The following is a 21,499-nucleotide window of genomic DNA, read 5'->3' as shown; positions in this document are numbered from 1 at the left end:
GAATGCATCTTTCAGACCTTTTTTTTTGTTTGAATTGACAATCTCATCCCGGAGCTTGACAGTAGAAGACGAGCCAACCGTTTTCCTACGCCGACTTGAATATTTTGCCGTATTGTAACAATCCAACTTGATTGATTTTGATACGTGATTTGAAAGCCTGCAGCACTCATCTGGTTATTGATGATATCTATTCCCATTATCTTCAATCATGCTTCTTGTGTTTGTCGTTACAAATGATTGCTAAAAGGCTTTGCGCATTTTTGATCCAAACGAAGAGACGTTACCTTCACTATCCGGTTCGTTAGTAAAAACGTCAGACACGCACGCGCACCACTGAAAACTAGCGCCCATTGGATAAATGCTCGAGTTGCGTTAACTTCCGGTTTCATTCGTGCTATACTACACCGTGTGAAGTACGCATTGTTGAATTGAGATGACGTCACACTAATGAACCGGATAGACCGGTGCTAATGTGTATGACATTAGTGCAAGTCTGACTGCTGTTGGTTAAATATCAAATGTCAGTGATGTAACCACCCCATATTGCATAATTGCGATTGATGTTTATGCATGGTTAAGTACAGGTAACAGACGAGACGTACATGTACGTGCTCATATACAACTCCGAAAATTCACAAGACATTTAATTGGTAGCTGAGCTGGCCTGCAGGCAGGCAGGCAGGCTGGCATATGCTGGGAAAGATAACTGATGGCCGGTTGACAAGCATTTATAGATGTATCCCATGAGGCCAGTTTTATTGAACTTCTTAGCACTTACGGGCGTGTACATGTACCTTACTAAGCACAGAAACATATCTGCTTAGCAAAAACAGGTTACCAGCCAAAAATGCATGTAATTTATATTGCTTGTGACTGGTACTCAGCTGCTGTGCAGTTAGCCATTCTCATGATCTGTCTAGTGTCTCCTTCAAACACGCCATAAAATTGTTCAAATTTATTATTTGTACAATATGTTCAATTTCAAATACACATGTAGGCTATTCCTCACTGATAAGTGTTGTAGGAGAAATATAAAACCAAAGACACTGAACTTGAAACAGGGTCATTTTTTTTTTTGGGGGGGGGGGGTATATTTCTCTCGTCCAAGTACGTGTTCATCGTACGTGTATTATTCTTTAATGCATAGATGGGATACCATGCATAATGGTATTAAACGTGTGGGTTCACTTTGACAATGAACTACAGATAACAGTTTCGGTTTAGGTGACCTCACAGGGTTTTCTAGGTCACTGCTTTATAATTAACCAAAGGTTACACAACAACTTTTTAAAAATAACCTATGGACAAATTGATAACCTTACAACATCAGTAACTAGTTTCAAGGGGACCTTGTCGTAATACAACGAGGATTGTGGCATTTGTAATGCACTACGCTGTCACTGTTGGAACTCCCATTACATAGTCATTGACACAGTGGTGTGTATTTGATGTGTGGCCAAAGACCACTCTGAAATCAATTGTTAAACGCAACACAAATTCAATTAAAATTTCCAGGAACACTTACATATTTTTCCATCTGTCAGCATGCCATTATGCAGTAAAAGCATTTTGCAAATCTAACAATGCACTATTGCACTCACACAATTTTCAAGTTTAACTCCATATTATATGTGTGTACATGTATGTTGCAGAATCACACAAGCAGGTTGTCTCGAGATGAAACAAGCTTTACATTATACATGTACATGTACAAGCCGTAAATCCCGTCAACAACAAATTATTCAACAACAGGAGGAGACCAAATGTCAATTTTGTACACTGTCATGACTAATGCACAGTATAAATTTATCAAGTGTTTGGCTTAATACTTGGAGAGAGATGAAGTTTATTATTTGATAAATAAAGGATTACAGCACAGGAATATTTGAACATTCTAAGACAGAAAATGACATTCAAAACCTTTCCTTTTCACTGTCAGAGGAGTTACTAACACTTGTAAAGTTGGGTACGGGTACCCGATTCCATAATTTGGAATTGGTTCACGACATCAGTGGACAGGCCCCCGGTTCCGATGCACAGCCCTACTCTGCCCACTGTATTTTGTATAACTGTCTACTGTTGATGACAAGGAATTTCAAAGTAGGCAATCTACTATTTCATCTTTGACAGAGACAGCATCTTACATACTGTCTCCTCGGTCTCCGTGTATGCCACATTGAGCAACTCAGTGAAGCCGACCCACCTCGTCTCGTTCGCATTAGGACAAACGGTTGTACCGGTAGGTCCTTCCCAGCGCAGCCGGCAATCTTGAACGCTTGGAACGTTAGTCCATTTACTGTTTGCTGGACTATTGATCGTTACCGGTAGTCTGTGTCATGAATGTCGTGAGGTGGCCTGGAAAAAAACGAATCAAGTTGGTCTTGTGAATGATGAAGTTTTCCACCTCGTATTGATTGGTATTACTTCTGCTCGCAGTAAGAGGTTAGGGTAATAACATCTATGCATGTACAAGTAGCTGCCCCTCGAAATCGCAATCTCTAGCCCAACTGCCCCTACCCCCCCCTCCCCCCCCCCCCCCACTGATGCTAATTGGCCTTAATCTTCAACGAGCGAGGGCGCTATATAGCGACCCCATGTTGGGGTGTACACAGACAAAATCAAAGGTTATTGATGCAATTTTACACATTACTACATGCACAGCCAAGTACTTTATGTTTGCAGTCTTTAATTTGTAGTTTAAAGTAAAGTTGCTAAACTGCTTCAGAAAATTGTGAATTTCTAGTGTAAAATGGTATCAAATACAGCAGTGTATGGTGCATCATTCACTCAAAAAGTATAAACAGCGACACAAAATGTCACAATTTGGACCCTAATTTTTGACCCATGTGCATTTAACTATGTTTGGTACATGTACCTGACTCCACATGTACATGTACAATGAACATGTACCTGTACCTGAACATGTAGTGTTCTGATACATACAATACATGTATGGAGGTGCATGTATCCTAGGCAAGATATACATGAACACATGTGGTCACGTTGCTCATGTACATTTTTATTCTTATTATTTATTCGGCCAACAAATGAAACAAGCACATTGTCAAAGCATTTATATATCATAAAAGTATACTAAAAGTAAAACTAGAAAGGAACCATGCATGGATCTACACATGCATGAAATGTAATAAACAATGCTTCCCATGGTCACATGTACGTGCCTAATATGAAATCCAGGCCAGTGAAGTGTTCAGATCACAGCGGCATACATGTACATTATGGCATCCTTGAACTTTATGAAATTACAACCAATAGATACCAGTACATGGAGACCTGTGTATTTATTCAATGCAAAACTGTAACTGTGCCATGTACACATGGTTTGTACAGCTTGTTATGCTGTCATTGTATGAATGGACTGTCTGGCCAGATCGTTTCAGGGTCGTATTCCTTCATATCAAATCTGTCGTCAACAATTTACAGGCAGATGAAATATTGATGGCTAATTGTAGTGAACTAGATTGAGAAAAAAAGTACATGCTGTATGATTCTAAAACCATGACAACTGACTTGTTTGGAAAACATATGAAAAACAAACAACCCAATGTTTGCAATTTATTCAACCGGGCAAGGTGCGGGAAAAAATGGATGCTGTCTGGCTCATAGACGAATATTTAATTTGGATCAATAAGTAACGTGTTCAATAAACGTGCTCTATTGTGTTACCCTCTGGATTTGATGCACGTTACATGTACAATTGAACAAATGTGCTTCATGTACAATGCACATGTATGTTTCTAAGCACTCATATAGGTACATGTTGGTGATATTATATTAATGATAAAAAATAATTCATTCATTTGTGAAGTGCAAATTCCTTGATACGCTTTCCTTGTAAAAATTCTAAAAATACACTTAAAATGGTAAATTAATTAACAAAAACAATCCAAACTTCTATAAGAATGCACAGAAACACCGTCCATTCCCTTTGAACCTTTCTTTTTCTATATTTGGTCCTTGGAATAATTTAGTGTCTAGATAATTCACATTTAATTGAATTATACGTCTACGGTTGTGGGTTATTTTTTCTATTATGATTTGTAATTGGATAAATCGATATTGGAGCAGTGATCATGGTTTACGTACGTGTACCTAAAGCAATATGTTTCACAAATGCTTGCGAAACGGCGGTAATAAATTCAAGTTTTATGATCTAACGTCTATGGAGGTACATGTAATTGAATTCAAGGTCTGATGATAATTGTTAACAATTTGCAAGTCTTAATAAAAATCTGAATTTATTTGAGCCCCTCCTTGTTTGCATTATTTTATTCTTTTAGGATAACGCTGTCTATGATTCTGCAAAATGTCAGTCAAAATGAACTTTTTTCCCCCATTAGACAAATAAAATTGTGGCTTAATTACAACAAAAGTGATTAATAATATATTTTTTTTTTAATTTTTGTAAATTTTTTTTGCAATTTTGTATTCGAGTTCATCACAAGTCCTCACAGGTCCATTACAAGTCGCCTATAGCCTCAACTGACCAGCAAAGGAACTCAGACCTTCGTTATTGTTCTTCCCCTGTTACTTGGTACCAGACTTGTGACTGACTCATGACCAGACTTGTGAAAGACTTGATTTCAAAATTGGTAATGAATTCAAGTTTGACGTTGTAACTTCTACGGATGGACGCACATTGTACACATGTCACAGAGTTCAAATGATGGTCTGTTGATAATTGAAAACAATTTGCAAGTTTTTATAAAAATCTGAATTTATTTGACTTGTGATTGACTCATGACCAGACTTGTGATGGACTTAATTTCAAAATTGGTAATAAATTCAAGTTTGACGTTCTAACTTCTACGGACGTACATTGTACACATGTCACAGAGTTCAATTGATGGTCTGTTGATGATTGAAAACAATTTGCAAGTTTGTATAAAAATCTGAATTTATTTGAGCCCCTCCTTGCTTGGATTACGTTTATTCTTGTAGGATTACCTTGTCTGGGATTCTGCTAAATGTCAGTCAAAAAGTGATTATTTTGTTCTGTAAGACAAAAACAATGGTGGCTTAATTACAAAAAAAAGAAGTGATGGATGATTTAAAAAAAAAACTGTTTATCAATTGTTATTTTGTACTCGAGTTCATCACAAGTCCTCCAGTCCCAAGTCAAGTCACCAATTATTCAAATGAACTGAGACAAAGGCATTCCTTTGTTATTGTTCATCTCCTGTTACCATGGTTACTTGGTACCAGACTTGTGAATTGACTTGTGATTGACTCACGACCAGACTTGTGATGGCCTCAATTTCTACACCGCTTATTTAATACTGATATTGTTGTTCCTTGCAGACGAGTTCGTCTGCGTTGATGGCCGCAATTCAGCTGGGCATTGGACACTCTGTCGGTAGTCTGTCAGCTAAACCTGAGAGAGACGTACTATTGCAAGACTTTGCTGTGGTAGAGAGTGTATTCTTTCCAAGGTGAATAATAAACCCAAGTGACAATGGCATTCCAGAGTCGCCTTGAACCAATATTTATTCCGAAGAGTCGAATTGAGTACATGACAAATGTGAGGCGCTCTGGCAAAATGAGACAGAACTGGGCAGAGGTCAAAATGAGGGTTTTGCGGGTTTTAGGAAAGATAATAAAATTCTCCTTACGATACTGTTTGTTGCACTTCAATCGGACGTTCCGTAGACAAGTAAGGGCTGTTTAAAGTTTGCATTTTATCGACATGTCCACAAATAAAACTCTGAGAAAAAAGGCTGTTAAAGCTTTGAGTTTGGATTCATAAAAATGAAAGATGCCAATTGTTTTCCTGTAAAACACTTATTAGCCATATTTTATACTACATGTATATCTCTAACATGTGTAGTAGACATATATCAAAGATTACAAATATGAATAAATCTAGAAATAGAAAATCAACCCCATTCATTTTTGGGGCATTTTTCTCCACTACGGCCTGTGCCAACTTCCCTCAACTTTTGGCAGAACGCCTCACCGATTCTCTGTTTGAATCAGTTAGGAGTGACTTCACTGAAAAGTCCACTGCAGTTGTTTGGAACGGCTCCAGAGTATTGTAAAGTTCATCTGTCTGAAAACCAGATCTATTTTTGTTGGTCTGAGTTGCTCCTTATACGACTTGGTTTTGAGGGTCTCTAGAACGCCACTCAGAACTTATTGTGCAATTGTTTTAATACCCTGAACTTTTAATTCTAACTTAACCGTAATACAGTGTAAATGTCATCTTTTTTTACTCCTTTGATTTTTTTTTTACATCTTGAAAGTGAGGGCAGTAACATCACACCTGCGCACAGCTACCCAGACTTCAGGTTCAAGACTTACGCCCCCATCGCCTTCCGATACTTCCGAGAATTATTTGGGATTCAGCCCGACGATTTCCTGGTGAGTCAAGCAAACCCGTCACTTGGCCCCTCTTCCTGTCACCCTTTAGTTACAAGCTTTGGGGCTGGATCAAAGACTGCATGCACTCGAAACCAGATTCTTTTTGTTACGATTCCAACTGCAGCTAACAAGTTGATGAAACCGTGGCCCAAATGAGTAGGCCAAGCCAATTGGCCATATTGGACGACACGCGGGAGCACTTTAACCCCAGCCCTACTCAATCCTCCAAAATCATCCAGGCGGTTTTGGAGGATTTTGGAGGCTGAATGGCAAAAAATGTCGATTTTGGAGGTTGTGTTGTTTATGTCCAGTCATGCATAATTCAGCCCTGCATTATGCTTGATATCATCAGCACTGCTTCTGAATGTCATCGGCACTGCCTCAACCCATTAACAGTGATTGTTGAAGGATTTTGAAGGATTGAGGCCTTGGTCTCTGAACAAATTCAAGAAATAACAGATGATTTTGGAGGATTGATGTTGAATTCCAATTTTTACATGGGTGGAAAATGGAGGATTTTGCAGACTTGAGGATGGTTCCTAATGTCTTACCGTTCCCGAAAGAAAAGATGGAAAAACCCGGATGTTTACATCGGACGCGTTGGACATTTTGTGGAATACGCATACGTATTTCCAGCCATGTCCTTTCAATTTATGGAACACGCAAACCTGTCTTCACCGTCGATCGTGGACGTCCTATTGTCCCTATTTTGTTTGTACTAACTTTTTAGGAAGACTCCCATAGGTTTTGTACACGACCCTAATCGTGGACGTATGCTGGGAATCGTAGACGATATTGTTCTCTTTTGTTCTCTGGTATTTTTCGTCCACGGTTTGAAAAGATGAACACGTACACGCGGTGTGTTTGTCAAATAATACACACAGTACCAATACACAAATGTTGCTTCTCGCACGTCCCCAGAATGCGAAACACTGTGCAGAAGGATTTACAGCTAGCATTCAGCTCGATTTTTGAGATTCAAATTTTGACTCCCGAAATTCGTTCCCGCATGGTATCCACAAGAATAACACAAAAACGCCCAGTTTTTAAAGGATGGTTGCATGGAAGTTTATATCCTACTCTTAAATGCTCTTTCCGATTAACAATTTGTTTGAAATGCAATTTGTAGCCCAATTAGGCGCATTCCAGCATGTTACGTCCCTTTAAGAATCCTAATATTTTCCCCTCGTATGAGAGCAATTGTCAACTGTCAGATTTTATTCAGTTGTAGGTCACATGTAGGTCACATGTAGGACACATGTAGGATGTTCATAGTCATTAGATTGTGTGACACTTCAATACAAAACCTGGAAACTTTCTTTCTTCCGTCACTTTAAAATACTCTGTGACATAAACAATAAAAGAAAAACCATCCTGTTCGAAAATCCTGGCTAAGGCTTGCAATCACACATGCGCCTATAAAGTGACTGAATCAACATCCCATAGACGCACTTGATACTTCCGGCCGTAGTCAAGGCATTCGGATGCTGTCATATACCAACCTGTCAGATTAAATATATGGCAAGACACCCCCCCCTCCCCCCCCCTCGACCTCCTGCCCGATAATACAGTCACAGAGTTAAGTGAATCACTGGAGGGCTGTCCCCCAGACCGTCGCTCTGGAGGAGATGGCTGGCTAGGTGTAGTCTTACTAGACAAACACGGTGCCAAAAAATGGTCGGGCGAAGGTGGCGTTTGATCCAGTTTCTCGATGATTGCCAATCTGACAAGATAGAGAGGAACTACTTAAAGGGACACTTTCACCCAGAGTTCCCCCCTCCCCCCCCCCCCCCCCTTTGAGGCCCCAACTTTCATTTGACATGAAATGATAATTACATATAGTTGGAAAGTTTGTTAAAAAGAAGAATATTTACACACGTAACACAAAAACACCTTGAAAATGCACAGGTTCTGTGTAATTATCGCGCGAATGATTTTCAAGTAGGCAGAAAGCTACTTGGTTTTCAAGTTGTCATGCCTGACTGCACTCATCTTCAACTACTGATGACAAATTAATACTGATATCATGCAGTAAATGCCACAAAGTGTTCCGCCATTGATTGTTGAAAATATGCACGTCATATTTTGTTATTAAATTTTCATCAAATAAACCAGAGGTTTTATTTAACATTTGGTGAGCAGTACTTTCTGATACCATGTGATAGCAAAACACTAAAAAAAAAAAAATAGCACCCAGTGTTTTTCAAAACCCTCTTGTTTTGTCAGATTTGGTGAAAATGTTACTGACAATACCTCATACAAAGATCAATATTTCTCAATCAAAACACACGTACGATTGGCCGTGGAATTACATAATTACATTTTCTTTGAAATGCTGCCATTTTGAAGGGCTGATACTTAAAATGCATTTTTGTCTTTATTATTTTGTCAAAGAGCCTGAAACCCAATTTTGAATTTTTTTTTTACAAATGCATTTTTATTGTAAAAAACAAATGCTAAATTCAGGCAATTCACAATGCAGTGCGCCACCAAGAGTTTGCGGTCGACAAAATATGGCCCATTTGAATGAGTGTCAGTAGAGAACTTGAGCTATTATGTTATAGATAGAGGCATAGCGTTCTCCCGCCTTACAAAAAATCACCATATTGATGCAAAGAAAATAAAAGGGCAAACATATACTCGAATCACATGCTTACGAAACTACTGACCGGAAAAAACAAACAATTTCAAATGTCCCGCGCTGCGAATTTGGCGACCATCTCCCACAATGCACTGGGAAAAATGAACTCTCCGTGGCAAACTATTGGTGGCGCTCTGCATTGTGAATCGCCGGAATGGTACATACTGGTACATGGTACCGGTACGTTTACACATGAACGCGTACATGTACATGTACATGTTTGGATTATCTGCACTAAATGTGTCAACACATTCAAACATGTACAGTTGGCAAACATGTACAGCAATGTAGCTAGCCTATCTACACATATATCTTTTATGCAATATACATGTACATGTACATAAAAAAAGTATCTCACCACCTTCACAGCAATGCAATTACATTTTGTAATGCATTGCAAGGTGACATATGTACATGTACATGTACATGTACGTACTTGTCCACACACCCTGCATGTACATGTACATTTACCAGTGTCTGCAAATGTAACTTTGCGTGTTAGGCTTCACTGCTTCGGGCGTGCCTAGTTTGTCGTGCCTGACTGCACACTCATCTTCAATTACTGATGACAAATTAATACTGATATTCTGCAGGAAATGCCACAATGTGTTCCGTCATTGATTGTGATAGTTGAAAATATCGCACGTCATATTTTGTTATTAAACTTTCGTCAAATAAACCAGAGGTTTTATGTAACATTCGGTAGGAAATTAATTTTCATAATTACCACCCCTTAAACAAATTGGCACTATTCACATGTACATTAACGGAATGCCGAAAATAATTACCCAGTCACCCGCCATTTTTCCCCGAGCCCTGTTGCTTTTACAAAACATCATGCCGTCGTCCCTTATGTCATCAACGATGTGTCATTTCATTTGCATTGCCAGCCAGCACGTACGTGTCTAGCACCGACAAAAGCCTTTGAAAAAAAAAATGAAATTTGAAAACCAGCTCTCCAGACATGCAGGCCTCTCGGGTTGTTTGCAGTATTAGCATATTGTGTGTGTCTGTTATTTTTCTTTCAATCTAGACATATGGAAAATAATCTCTTTATAAAAAAAAAAACACCTGTAATGAAATATGTCTAATATGACAATGGCATGTACATGTAGTATGAGGCAGGTGTTTGGTTAATTAAGGTCATTCAGTGAACGGTGGAAGCCTGCCGGACCCTGGAGACCTGGGTCTGAGATAGACTGGTACTACTGTCCAAAATGTGGGTAATGGAGCTGAAAGGAATGCTTTATAACAGGGTGGTTCGAATCCCTACCAGTTTCCCTGGGGAGCTGGGTCTGAGATAGACTGGTACTACTGCCCAATACGTGGGTAATGGGGATAAAAGGAACGCTTTATAACAGCGTGGTTCGAATCCCTACCAGTTTCCCTGGGGAGCTGGGTCTGAGATGGACTTGGAGAAAGTTCTTGCTCTCAGACTTGCACAATTATGAAATTGGTTTTTTTTAAGTTGAAAGACCTCAAGAATGTCTTACAGACGGACACTAATAAAAATTTTTTTTAAATTTCTGTAAATGTACATATAAACATACCCTTATACTGACATTCTTTGTTACGGTACATCATTTCATTTTATTTTTTACTCCTTCATATAAGGTGATAGATATTTTTTTTAATTGATTAAAAAAAACCCACTTTAATAGCTTCTTTCTCCTGAGAATTTTTTTTTATGTATATATTGCACAGGATTTGATGTTAAGGTGTAACTGCATATACATATAATGTATATATGTAAATGTATAGAACAAAGTAGGGAAAAAAATGGCTTCCGAGAAAACAGGATGCAAGAAAACATCTTCCGAAACATGAGCCTTGTAATTTCCATCTTTTATGCATAATTACATCTTCCGGGCATGCTTTGTGAATGCACACACACACATTTTGCGCAATATGAAAAGTGGAGGTCACTGCTCTATGGAATAGACAGACGTGCATCCATTTATCTTGTCTGGGGAAAGGCAGGCCTGCCAATTACAGTAAATTAATCAGTTAGTTTTACATGTGTACGTGCCTGCGCTGTAAGGGGGAACAAATGTATGCGGACCGTGCCTGCACTGTCAAGTGATGCCGATTGTCAGTGCCTTGGGCACGTATTGTTCATGCTGGCGACACAAGCTTTAGATAAGATTGCTTTGAGCTTTTAAGCAATTTAGCGTTCATGTACCTACATGTATGTGTGCATTATGGAATGTTGTAGCATGTATACATGTAGCTAATGTCACTGACAGAAACACTGAAAACATGCATACTGAAATGTGTATCTTTGTGGAGACATTTTATGATTTCTTTGTTCTTGTGTACTAAAGTTTTCGAGTTTGAAAGTTCAGTTTCAAAATGCTCTTATGTTAACCAGAATTAATATCCTTGGCTGAAATTTGGACTTAATATCCCTTTTCTAAAACTCTACCATTTGCGAAAGATCAACATACATGTACCTTGGAAATTCCTAGTTTTTCAGTAAAATTCATTTCGTGAAAACCTTGTGGAGACGTATTTATCTATAGAAATTGCCCTGTGGAGACGTATACAATCTTTTGTTCCTATTTTTGTGCATGTCTCCAGAGGGCACGGTGTATCAGATCATCTTTTCTCCCGTTACACACATCTTTGTCAGTTGATAGCTCTTTACTTGTTAATACATGTATACATGTCTATAGATATCTTCGGCAATTGGGATTTTGTTACACGTGTACATGTACATCATGCAACTTTTTCCTTTTTTTTCACATGGATATATTGCATTTTGGAACTTAACTCTTCATTTGGATGTGTGTTCATGTAAGATTCATCTGCATTAAACATACACATAAAGACACATTTGCCCAACGGTTTCCTGGCAATGCCTTAAAAATAGTAAAACATTTTGTCATAATTCCTGATGATATTTATGATGATTTAGCAGAAAGAGCAGGCCTATTGTGTGTCCAGTAACACGAAAGTGCAAGTTTTGATAGACCTGCAGTACCGTAAATAAACATTTTGTACGTACATGTATTCTCCCCTGTATTCCTAACTGTACGAATAAAGAAAATCAAAATAAGAAAGAAAGAAATTACAATTCATTCCACTCCCACAATATACCCCTTATTGCGTGTTGTTACTTTTTTGGCTTTATTGTTTTCTAGCCATGTACGTCGGTTTCACTCTTGTTTGGTTGACATTAGCATTATATGTGAATAGATGCATCTCAGTTCCTCTTTCCATGTATAAATTTACATGTACTCATTTAACTTAATAAAATAATTTGCCCATTATTATAAATATTTGTGTCATCAAATAGCCATTACACTCAGAATTTTGTTTTTAATGCTTATACTTTTTTTAAATGACCCAATTAGCTCTAACATTTTGATCGGAATTCTTAGTTTCACTTGAAAGAACCAACTGAAGCAAAATTGAACGAAGCAGTTTAAAAGTACTGAACTGCTTATTTGTTACACATAATTATGGTCAAGAAGTAGCAAACTACAAACTTTAGAATACATTTCAAAGGGCCTAATGCTGCCTGTCCTAAGCATGCTAAGATGTTCCAAATTACATTGGCTTGTGGTTAAACGTTTGTGATATCTTGTCTGATCTCATTTTAGGAGTGAGTACATTAATGTGGTGCTTGCATTGTTTCATGTTATTGCATTGTACACGTTATGTCTTAAAGTGCCTAACAATTATTACCCCTGTAATCAGGCCCTGGGACCTTTATTAAAAAAAAAAAATATTTTTTTTTGCAGCACATTTCTTTCGGCAACACAATTTTTGTGGTAGCATAATTTTTTTGGCAGCACAATTCTTTTGGCAGCTCAATTTTTTAGCAGCTCAATTTGTTTAGCAGCTCAATTTTTTTAGCAGCAGCTTATTATCTATACAAACTGTTCTCTACCCTCACAGGTACCCGTTTATACCCTTGGGTAGAGAGAAACAATTGCAGTAAAGTGTCTTGCCCAAGAACACAAACATCATATTCCCCGTCTGTGTTCCACATATCTTTGCCCATGAGTTGAGCACCGTACCTTGGAGGTCCTCATTATACCTTCACCAATATAATTATTTGTTTTTGGTTTTTCGTTTGTCCAGATATCCCTAGTGGACCGGTCACTACGAGAGCTGTCCAACCCAGGAGCCAGTGGTAGCGTCTTCTACCTGACCGATGACGATGAGTTCATCATCAAGACGGTACAACACAAGGAGGCCGACTTCCTACAGAAGCTTCTTCCAGGATATTATATGGTGAGCTGCATGGTTAAGACGGTAGGAAACGGCAGTGTTGTAGAGATTGCGCTTGTGATACCGCCATCTTTGTGATCATCTTTGTAATTTCTATTGAAAAAGACGCCCCATCGTGCATTGTATTCTCAGCATGATGGGATGTCTTTTCAATGAAACGCCCCCAAAGATAACCACGTGATCATAGAGACGGCGGTCTGAAACAGTCTGTGTAAAATACAAAGAGGCCTTCCAGAATGATAAACTAAACCCACAAGTAATCTTGCGGTGCGTAAAAATAAAAAATCATCTTTGTGTTTGCTTTCCCACCCCAGAATTTGAACCAAAACCCTCGGACGTTGCTGCCCAAGTTCTACGGTCTCTACACTTACCAGAGCGGCGGTCGTAACATTCGTTTGGTAGTCATGAACAATCTGATGCCGTCGGACATTACCATGCATCAGAAGTTTGACTTGAAGGGCTCCACCTACAAGCGCAAGGCTTCCAAGGCCGAGAGACAGAAGACGTTACCTACCCTCAAGGATCTAGACTTTGTGGAGGAGCACCCCGAGGGGTTGCTGCTGGACAATGCTACCTACAACGCGCTGGTCAAAACACTCCAGAGGGACTGTAGGGTGAGGGCTCACCTCAAGGAATTCTTAACTCTAACAAGAGCCAGTTTCGGCCATCTTACTGCCGGATTAGGGGGTGTGGAGGTGGGGGTTGGGGGTGTTGGGAAGGGGGGGCGTGAATTCCCCCTGCTCCAGAAATACAACACGGATTTTGTAAATACAGTGTTCGTCTTTAGCTTAAAGCTATAGTCCAGCATTTGTAATTAGTGCATATTGTTCGTTTGAAGCAACAAAAGTGTTCAAAATCTAATGAAGGATACTGAGCAACTAACCTGATGAAGTTTCAGCTAAGCTTCAGCTGTACATTCCGAGAAAAGCAGCATTCTAAGATCTCAATTTCAAATCAAAAGTTACTGAATCATGTTTTGAATTGTTTTGAATTGCAGCTATACGCGGCGTCGCGCACTGATCGGACGAATTTTAACAACCGAGGGCGCGTGTGCGTCGTTCCAATACTTGTGCGCGCTGCGCTGAATAACAAAACGAACTACTAATTTAAATTTTCCTACGGTGCTTCTTAAGAATCACCGTTGGAAATGCCTTCTTTCGTTGATTACTTCAAAATGACAGCTTCCCAGAAAGAATAATTTCACAGGGAGTTTAGTTCCCATACTATCTTTCAACCAAGTTTGTTTTTCAACAGTAATTACGCCAGTTACTTTTCGGATGGCTGCAAATGATGGACTATAGCTTTAATATTCAACAAACTGATACATTTTTTGATAATATTACAAACTGGTTACACTTTTTTTTTTGGAGTTAACACTTAACTTCATTTCATTTAGACTGACCACAACTTGCATTTTCTAGCCTTTTTACCCCTTTAGATAATTGGTTAATTTCCTGATTTTATTTTTGGATGCAGGTGTTAGAAAGCTTCAAGATTATGGACTACAGTTTGCTTGTCTCGATACACAATGTGGAACAGGCAGAAAGAGACAGGGTAATTATGACGCACAAGGTGCTGCGTTAAGAGAAACAGGCCTAGTCTGTCTCTGTCAGTAGCCCTTCCTTAGCAGTAGCTCAAGCTTCTTGCATAGCAACTTGATCTCGCTTGACTTACACCTACCATTAGAAACTCAATATTTGAAAGTAAAATTTCATCATTCAAACCACAAAATAAGATCAGTTTGTCTGTTTACATATATGTTACTCAAACTTGAAAGGCCGTCACACATGAACCTAACCAGCGTGTCAATTAAACCTTGTGTCACCCTTCCAGCAAAATGAAAATAACAGTACAGATGGCAACACCGAGTCGCGGACGGCTGACACGCAGCAACTGCAGCAGCAACTGCAGCAGCAACTGCAGCAGCAACAGACCACAGAGATCATCACTCGGCCCACCATGCTCCGAAGTCTGTCCGACTCGGGCTCGGGAGAGGACCATCACGGCGAGAAAACGCCTCATAAACTGGAACGTTCCAAGTCCTATCTCAATAAATCCAAGCGACCGGCGTTCTCTACGACGAGAGAAGCCATCCAGGGCCACGTGAAGCAATCGCTGATGCCCGAGGAGGATGAAGAACCGTAAGAATGCGATCTCTAGCAAGCCTACCCCTCTAACTGTCAACAGTTTACAAAACTAGCAGCTCAAGAATTGCTTACAAGCCAAGTTTTGCTTTACTTGACCCTAACCCTCCAGGATACTCTGGCTAAAAACTGGCAACGTGCAACACTCGTCAAAATGGCAAGCTTGCTCGGTGTAGCAAAGATCCATCAGGTCACAAATCTCAAATCTCAAAGGCCAAACTGTCTCAGAGTCTGTAGTCACCAACTGCAGCAGGATACAACTGTGGCATTGTTCAATGGGACTAAGTCTCGTTATTTCAGAATTGGCCGTCTATGCACTCAATGCAGCAGGGTCCCACAGATGTTTACACCTGATGCACTGTATTGCATCCGGCAGGGTTAGGGTTGAAGAAGTGTACGAAACAAGAAAAGGCTTAATTAGTTGAGCTTGCCCCAAAAGACAGCTAGTCAGTCTCAACCAGACAGCTTGTCTTCCTCAGACAGAGAAATGGCTTTATTTTGTCTTCAGTGTGAATGTCCCCACCTCCATATAATTGACTCCTGATGTGTTGGAATATTTTCAGTGGTTCAGGAGCTTTACTCAATCCATAAAAAAAAATGTATGAGGCATCTTCAATCCTGATTCTTCGCATCAAGTAATTGATTTGGATTTTTTTTTGGTACAGGAGTGGTGGTATTCCAGCCAAGAATTCTAAAGGAGACCGGTTGGATCTCTTCATAGGCATTATCGATATCTTGCAATGTTTCAAGTGAGTATGCGGCAATCATGCATTGCATTGCCAGTGACATGTAGATGGTACAGCACCAGATATTGTTATTTGGAAAAAAAAATTACTCTCTTTAACTTGGGGGCAAAAGTGGCGAAAATCCTCTGTTTTCACTCTGATTTTTGTTTCTTTTCTTCTTGTTCTTTCGACCCAAATCCCATAGATTTTGTACATGTTTCATTTTCGGTGCCACTTTTGACATTAAACGACTTAAATCTTGATCAAACTTAATATAGGTAAATGGAACACAAAGGTACATTTCAAGGATTGCATTTTAACATAATCCGTTTCTTGGGCCCTTTAAGTCCTAATTTTTGTCTGACATTTCGCTGTAGATTGGTGAAGAAGTTAGAGCACACCTGGAAGAAGATGGTGCATGACGGTGACACGGTGTCCGTCCACAGACCCAGCTTTTATGCCTCGCGCTTTCAAGACTTCATGTCCAAGTCAGTCTTCAGGAGATTGCCACGTAAGTCGGACGGGGTCTGAGCCAGGCTGGTTTTGTAAGAGAAGGGTTTTTGGAATCCGAGCGGCCAGTTGAAATTCTGTGGTTGAATTTTTTTTTTCTGGAAGCTCAGAGTTGTTGTGATGTGTGGTTTGGCTTGTTGTGCTACTGATTGATCAGACTTTTTGTGACTTGACAAGCTAATACAGTTCACAGATTTGAGAAACTGTTTAACCCTAAAAGGGCCGGGGGAGGGGGGGCGGAATCCCCCCCCCCCTCAATATTTTCTGTGATAGCCTCTAAAAAAATTTTTTTCACGACCCGAGCTGTTATGACTTTTTAGCCTCGAGCTTTGCGCATCTTTTGATACCAAAAACATAAAAATCGGACCACGGGTTGCCGCGTAGCGAAAAATTTTCCGGCACTACGCGCCGGGAAAACTGAATTTTTGCATATACGTCGTGTACACAGAGCAGAATTGCCATTCGTACATACAGTGACATATGAATAATTAATTAGCCATAATTCCAAAACCCTTTGACCTATAGTCATGAAATTTCTTGGGTATGTTTAGGAAGAGTTGCTCTATGCATGTGTTGAGTTTCAAAATTTTTCGACACTCGATGGCCGAGATCTTAGGGGGGGGGGCGGAATCTGCCCCCCCCCCCCCCCCCCCCCCCCGGCTGAGAGATGGTCAAAATAACCCGGCCCCTTTAGGGTTAAGATTTGAATGCAGCATTAATTTGTGTCTTTAACCTTTAGAACTTGTGTAAGTTATACTTACACACCATATTACGTGCTGGCTGTAGGGTTATGTAGTAGGGTAGGGCTCCACACGATAAAAGACCCAAAGTGTGTAGGGACTAGGATAACTCTTGAATTGATTGTTTTTAATCTAGATTTTTAAATCTAGCTCAATTAATCAATAGTCCAAAATGTTAAAAGTTAAGATTATCTTGCATTCAGATTTGCATATTTTAAACACAAATTTCAGACAGCATGGCTGTGTATCAACTACCAATGTGTGTTCCATTTGAAGTGAAAATAATCCCGTTGCTTTGTGGGGTTTTTTTTGGGGGGGGGGGGGGAGATAGATATTTTGCAATATTGTGTTAAGTAGGTTCGACTTCAAACATTGAAATTAAGTTTTATTTTAAAAACAAGTCACTGTTTGGCTTGACTCCAATTATAGTCTTCACGCTGATTCATTTGTTGGAGTGTTCAAGAAACGGCAAAAATTTTAATCATATCTAATGTGTCCCTTTTTTTAAATTGCCCGCCTTTTAACTGCTTCATAAATATTCATAACTTTTTATTTCTGACAAGAATACAACTGATGGCCAAATATAGACAAAAACCACAAGACAGTTAAAATGATTGCTAAATACACGCAGTTCCTACTCTGCCCATTTTGTGGTTAAGGTCTACAGGGTGAGTAAAAAAAAAACGAAACCCAAATGGTAGGACCAATTTTTGAATGAAGTTTTGCCTGTAGCTCTTGCAAAATTTAAGATATGAAAGCCCTGTTATTAAGCTTTCTTCTAGTACAAGAATCATTCAAATCACTCATGTACTTTTCAAGTTACGGAATTTTGAACACAAACACCATTTTAAAGTTCTGTCCACGGATCACAAAAAAGTAAGTGTTCTTTCAGCAAAACGAAAACAATTCTCAAAGCGATGCATGTGAATTGTTTTCGTTTCGCTGAAAGAGAACACTTAACCTTCTTTGTGATCCGTGAACAGAACTCGTAAACGGTGGTTGTGTTCAAAATTCCATAGCTTAAAAAGTACATGAGTGATTTGAATGATTCTTGACCTAATAGAAAGCTCATTGATTGGGCTTTCATATCCTAGATTTTGAAAGTGCTACATGCAAAACTTCATTCAAAAATTAGTCCTGCCATTTGGGGGATGTTTGTTTTGACTCGCCCTGTATGTAAAATATGAACAACATCTAGCACTGATACAAATCAAGTTTAGGTACATGTACTAATTTTGAATGACTAGGGTGAGGCTGAACTGTTTTTTTTGTTTGCGCTTCATTTCACACTCTGTTTTGTGTGCTTTCTTTTGGTTTTTACGTTTTGCCCTTGGACGCTACTGACCCGTATTGATTGCATGAGTGATGAGAGAGCCCATAACCATTCTGTTTGACATGGTAAAATCTGCTTGCAAAACTTTTAATTTTTTTATTTTTATCACCCATTGTTTTCTTTATTTTTTGGTTCATAACATCGGTGTCATTTTGGGTTTATCTTTAATACACACAAAAGGTTAACCTGCAGAAGCATATGGGACTGGTTTTCATGAGGGTTTTACCCAGAATAATTTAGATAGTTTAGTACTAAATTCTGCCCTTTGGGATTCCGAGAAATTAGCAAAATTTTTCTTGGAAATCATTAATAAATATTGCATAATAATGAAACATATATGTCGTGCAACATATCCACCCAAAGGGTGCTCAAGGCACTTTGTGTGGTTTTAATAATCCAAACAATGGTTTTGATAAACTATTTTAAAAATGCATGATTATCCCTTTCCATTAGGAAGTTTAATTTCACGTCAATTAACGCAATGCATGTTGTTTTGTTGCATGTACATGTATAACACACCCCCTGATATTTAAATACTTTTTAGAATCGAAGCTCTTATTCCAATTTTTTGTTTTGTTTTGTTTTTTTGTTTTTTTGATTTTTGATGGTATAGGTTCAAAATATTGGTGGTGGTCATGATTTAAAATTTGTCAATGTTTTCAATCTTAATCCTTATGTTGGTGTTGGGAACAATTTTTATTCACAATGTCAAAATAAAAATGTTTGGATTATACTTTTTATAAAAGGGTTTTTCGGGTTGTCTGTTAATCAGCATCAACCTCTGCATGTACAAAAATGTATGGAGAAGATTTCATCTTTAAAAAAGTCACTTTGCATGACAAGCATGGGCATTTTAATGCAAGTGCCACACTCATCCAACAACTGCAAACACTTTACTTTAATTTAAATTTTATAAAAAAACAGCCGAGACAAGCCTAGATATGCTGGGCCCAGAGTGTACAGTTTCAATTAAATTGATTCAGAACGGCCAATCACTGGAAGTCTTTTCATGCATGTGGTCTACACAATGGGCCGGATTGAGCCCATTCATTGGCATGACGGGGTAATCCTATATGATAGCACTGCCCGACTCACAAGTGACAGTCAGTCAGATGTGTGCAAAGAGGCTGGCACTCTGGGACCAGCAAAAATATTGCCTTGAAAAAATTGAGTTTAGGTGTTGACACCATTTTGATGCAAGTGACAATCTTAAAGAACTTTAATAGAAGCTTATAATAAGTCTTATCAAAATCTGTACAAATTTTGTATGTATTTCATTTATTTCTCATTTTTTAAGCACACCCAGGCTAAATTAGAACATTAGTCAACCTACATATATATCTTAATCATTATGTGACCTTTAATACTCATTCATAAATACCTCAGACAGTTTAGCTATTCCTATTGGTCGAGAGCCCGTCACGTGGCCGGTCTTAAACGGATGAAAAAGACATGGCTAGCTGGTCTTAAACACTTTTCCAGTGTCACATAAAATGTGGACTCCTAAAATTCCAGTGCCTCTTACCGTTTTATTGGTTGAACGTTCACAGTCCTCACGTAGGCATGCGCAACACTACAAGCGAGTCAGAATTTTATAGTTCTAAATTCAAAACGCAACGCCCCAGGTGCGTTCTGCGCGACATCGCGCAGAACATGCTACGCGCGCGTCAATCTCCATAAAAGGGTTGTTTACATCTTACTTGCCAGCTGAACACTCCATTATTTTGCTAGAGGGATGTTTCAAAAAGCATGAAGTGAACTTGTTGAACAAAACCGGGATTTTTTGAACAAATTATTTGATTTTTTTTACCGAAAAGGTATTTATGAATGGGAATAAATGTGTGCTCGGTCGGTATTTATCACTCTGTTTAAGACCGCTTAGAGTCTGGGTGCTCCCAGACTCTAAGCGGTCTTAAACAGAGTGGTAAAAACCTCCGGAGCACACATTTATTCCCTTAATAGTGCACAGATGTTCACATATTAAAATTTGTAGCATTTCATTGTCATTGTCTATTAATAGAACTGACATAAACGTACAGCATATTGGAAATTTCAGATTATTTTCACGTTCATGTGAGGAACATGGCATGCTAATCAATCACCAATTGCACATTCATCTGACACAAGTACATGTACATTTATTAACCAATTCCACAATTTGGTCCTGTTTTTATAAAAAAAAAAAATACTTACTTCATGTTTGATCTACTTTTGTTGATGCTATTTTTGTTTAAATAGTTTTGTCATAATCTGCAAAAGAGAATTCATAGGCTGATCCCCGTATGTCAGAGCCCCTGTCTCATGATATCCGCAATGCCATCGTCAGGGAACAAGACCTAGAAAAATTACAAACCCACTGAACACTGATAAAATCTGAAATAATTGTCATTCACATTTGTTTGTTTTTGTCCTTTTCCATCAACAGCTTCGAAACATTCTCCCTCTAAACGAAAGGGTTTTAATTACACTCCATCAGTAGGGGGCGGCAGACCCAGAGCGCGCACCGTGCCAGCCGAGCTGAGTGATCCGCAACGAGTCCACTCATCACACGGGGGCAGTATGTCAGCAACGCTAGAAGCAGGGGTGTCACTCTCGCACGGAGGCCAGGGTAAGTCTGGCCATGTTCTGTTAAAACTGGATGCTCGTTAGCAGAGCTTGATATCAAAATAAGACAACCCCCCCCAAAAAAAAAAATGGTGGGGGGTTCATTTTCTTTTTCGATTTTCAGTTGATGAACATTTTTAGATCCTATGTCTTAAATTATGATTGAAATATAAATACAAAAT

The 21,499-nt window shown here is 38.9% G+C and overlaps 1 protein-coding gene across 4 annotated transcripts in view; it reads left to right on the top strand.

Moving 5' to 3' along the window:
- The window catches only part of LOC119729709 (phosphatidylinositol 4-phosphate 5-kinase type-1 beta-like), a 39,298-nt gene that overhangs the window by 8,541 nt on the left and 9,258 nt on the right, over positions 1 to 21,499 (top strand). For 3 of the 4 annotated variants that reach the window (XM_038202403.1, XM_038202400.1, XM_038202402.1), the window contains exons 4-12: positions 5,323 to 5,453; positions 6,264 to 6,381; positions 13,112 to 13,264; positions 13,576 to 13,875; positions 14,738 to 14,815; positions 15,095 to 15,402; positions 16,071 to 16,154; positions 16,508 to 16,641; positions 21,139 to 21,321. In XM_038202403.1, coding sequence (XP_038058331.1) covers positions 5,323 to 5,453; positions 6,264 to 6,381; positions 13,112 to 13,264; positions 13,576 to 13,875; positions 14,738 to 14,815; positions 15,095 to 15,402; positions 16,071 to 16,154; positions 16,508 to 16,641; positions 21,139 to 21,321 — 1,489 coding nt within the window. The remainder of the gene's footprint in view (positions 1 to 5,322; positions 5,454 to 6,263; positions 6,382 to 13,111; positions 13,265 to 13,575; positions 13,876 to 14,737; positions 14,816 to 15,094; positions 15,403 to 16,070; positions 16,155 to 16,507; positions 16,642 to 21,138; positions 21,322 to 21,499) is intronic. The other variant, XM_038202401.1, reaches the window with a different exon arrangement.

Source organism: Patiria miniata, unplaced genomic scaffold (genome assembly GCF_015706575.1).
Source record: "Patiria miniata isolate m_02_andy unplaced genomic scaffold, ASM1570657v1 HiC_scaffold_21, whole genome shotgun sequence".
Lineage (NCBI taxonomy): Eukaryota > Metazoa > Echinodermata > Asteroidea > Valvatida > Asterinidae > Patiria > Patiria miniata.
This window is presented reverse-complemented; position numbering and strand designations above follow the sequence as displayed.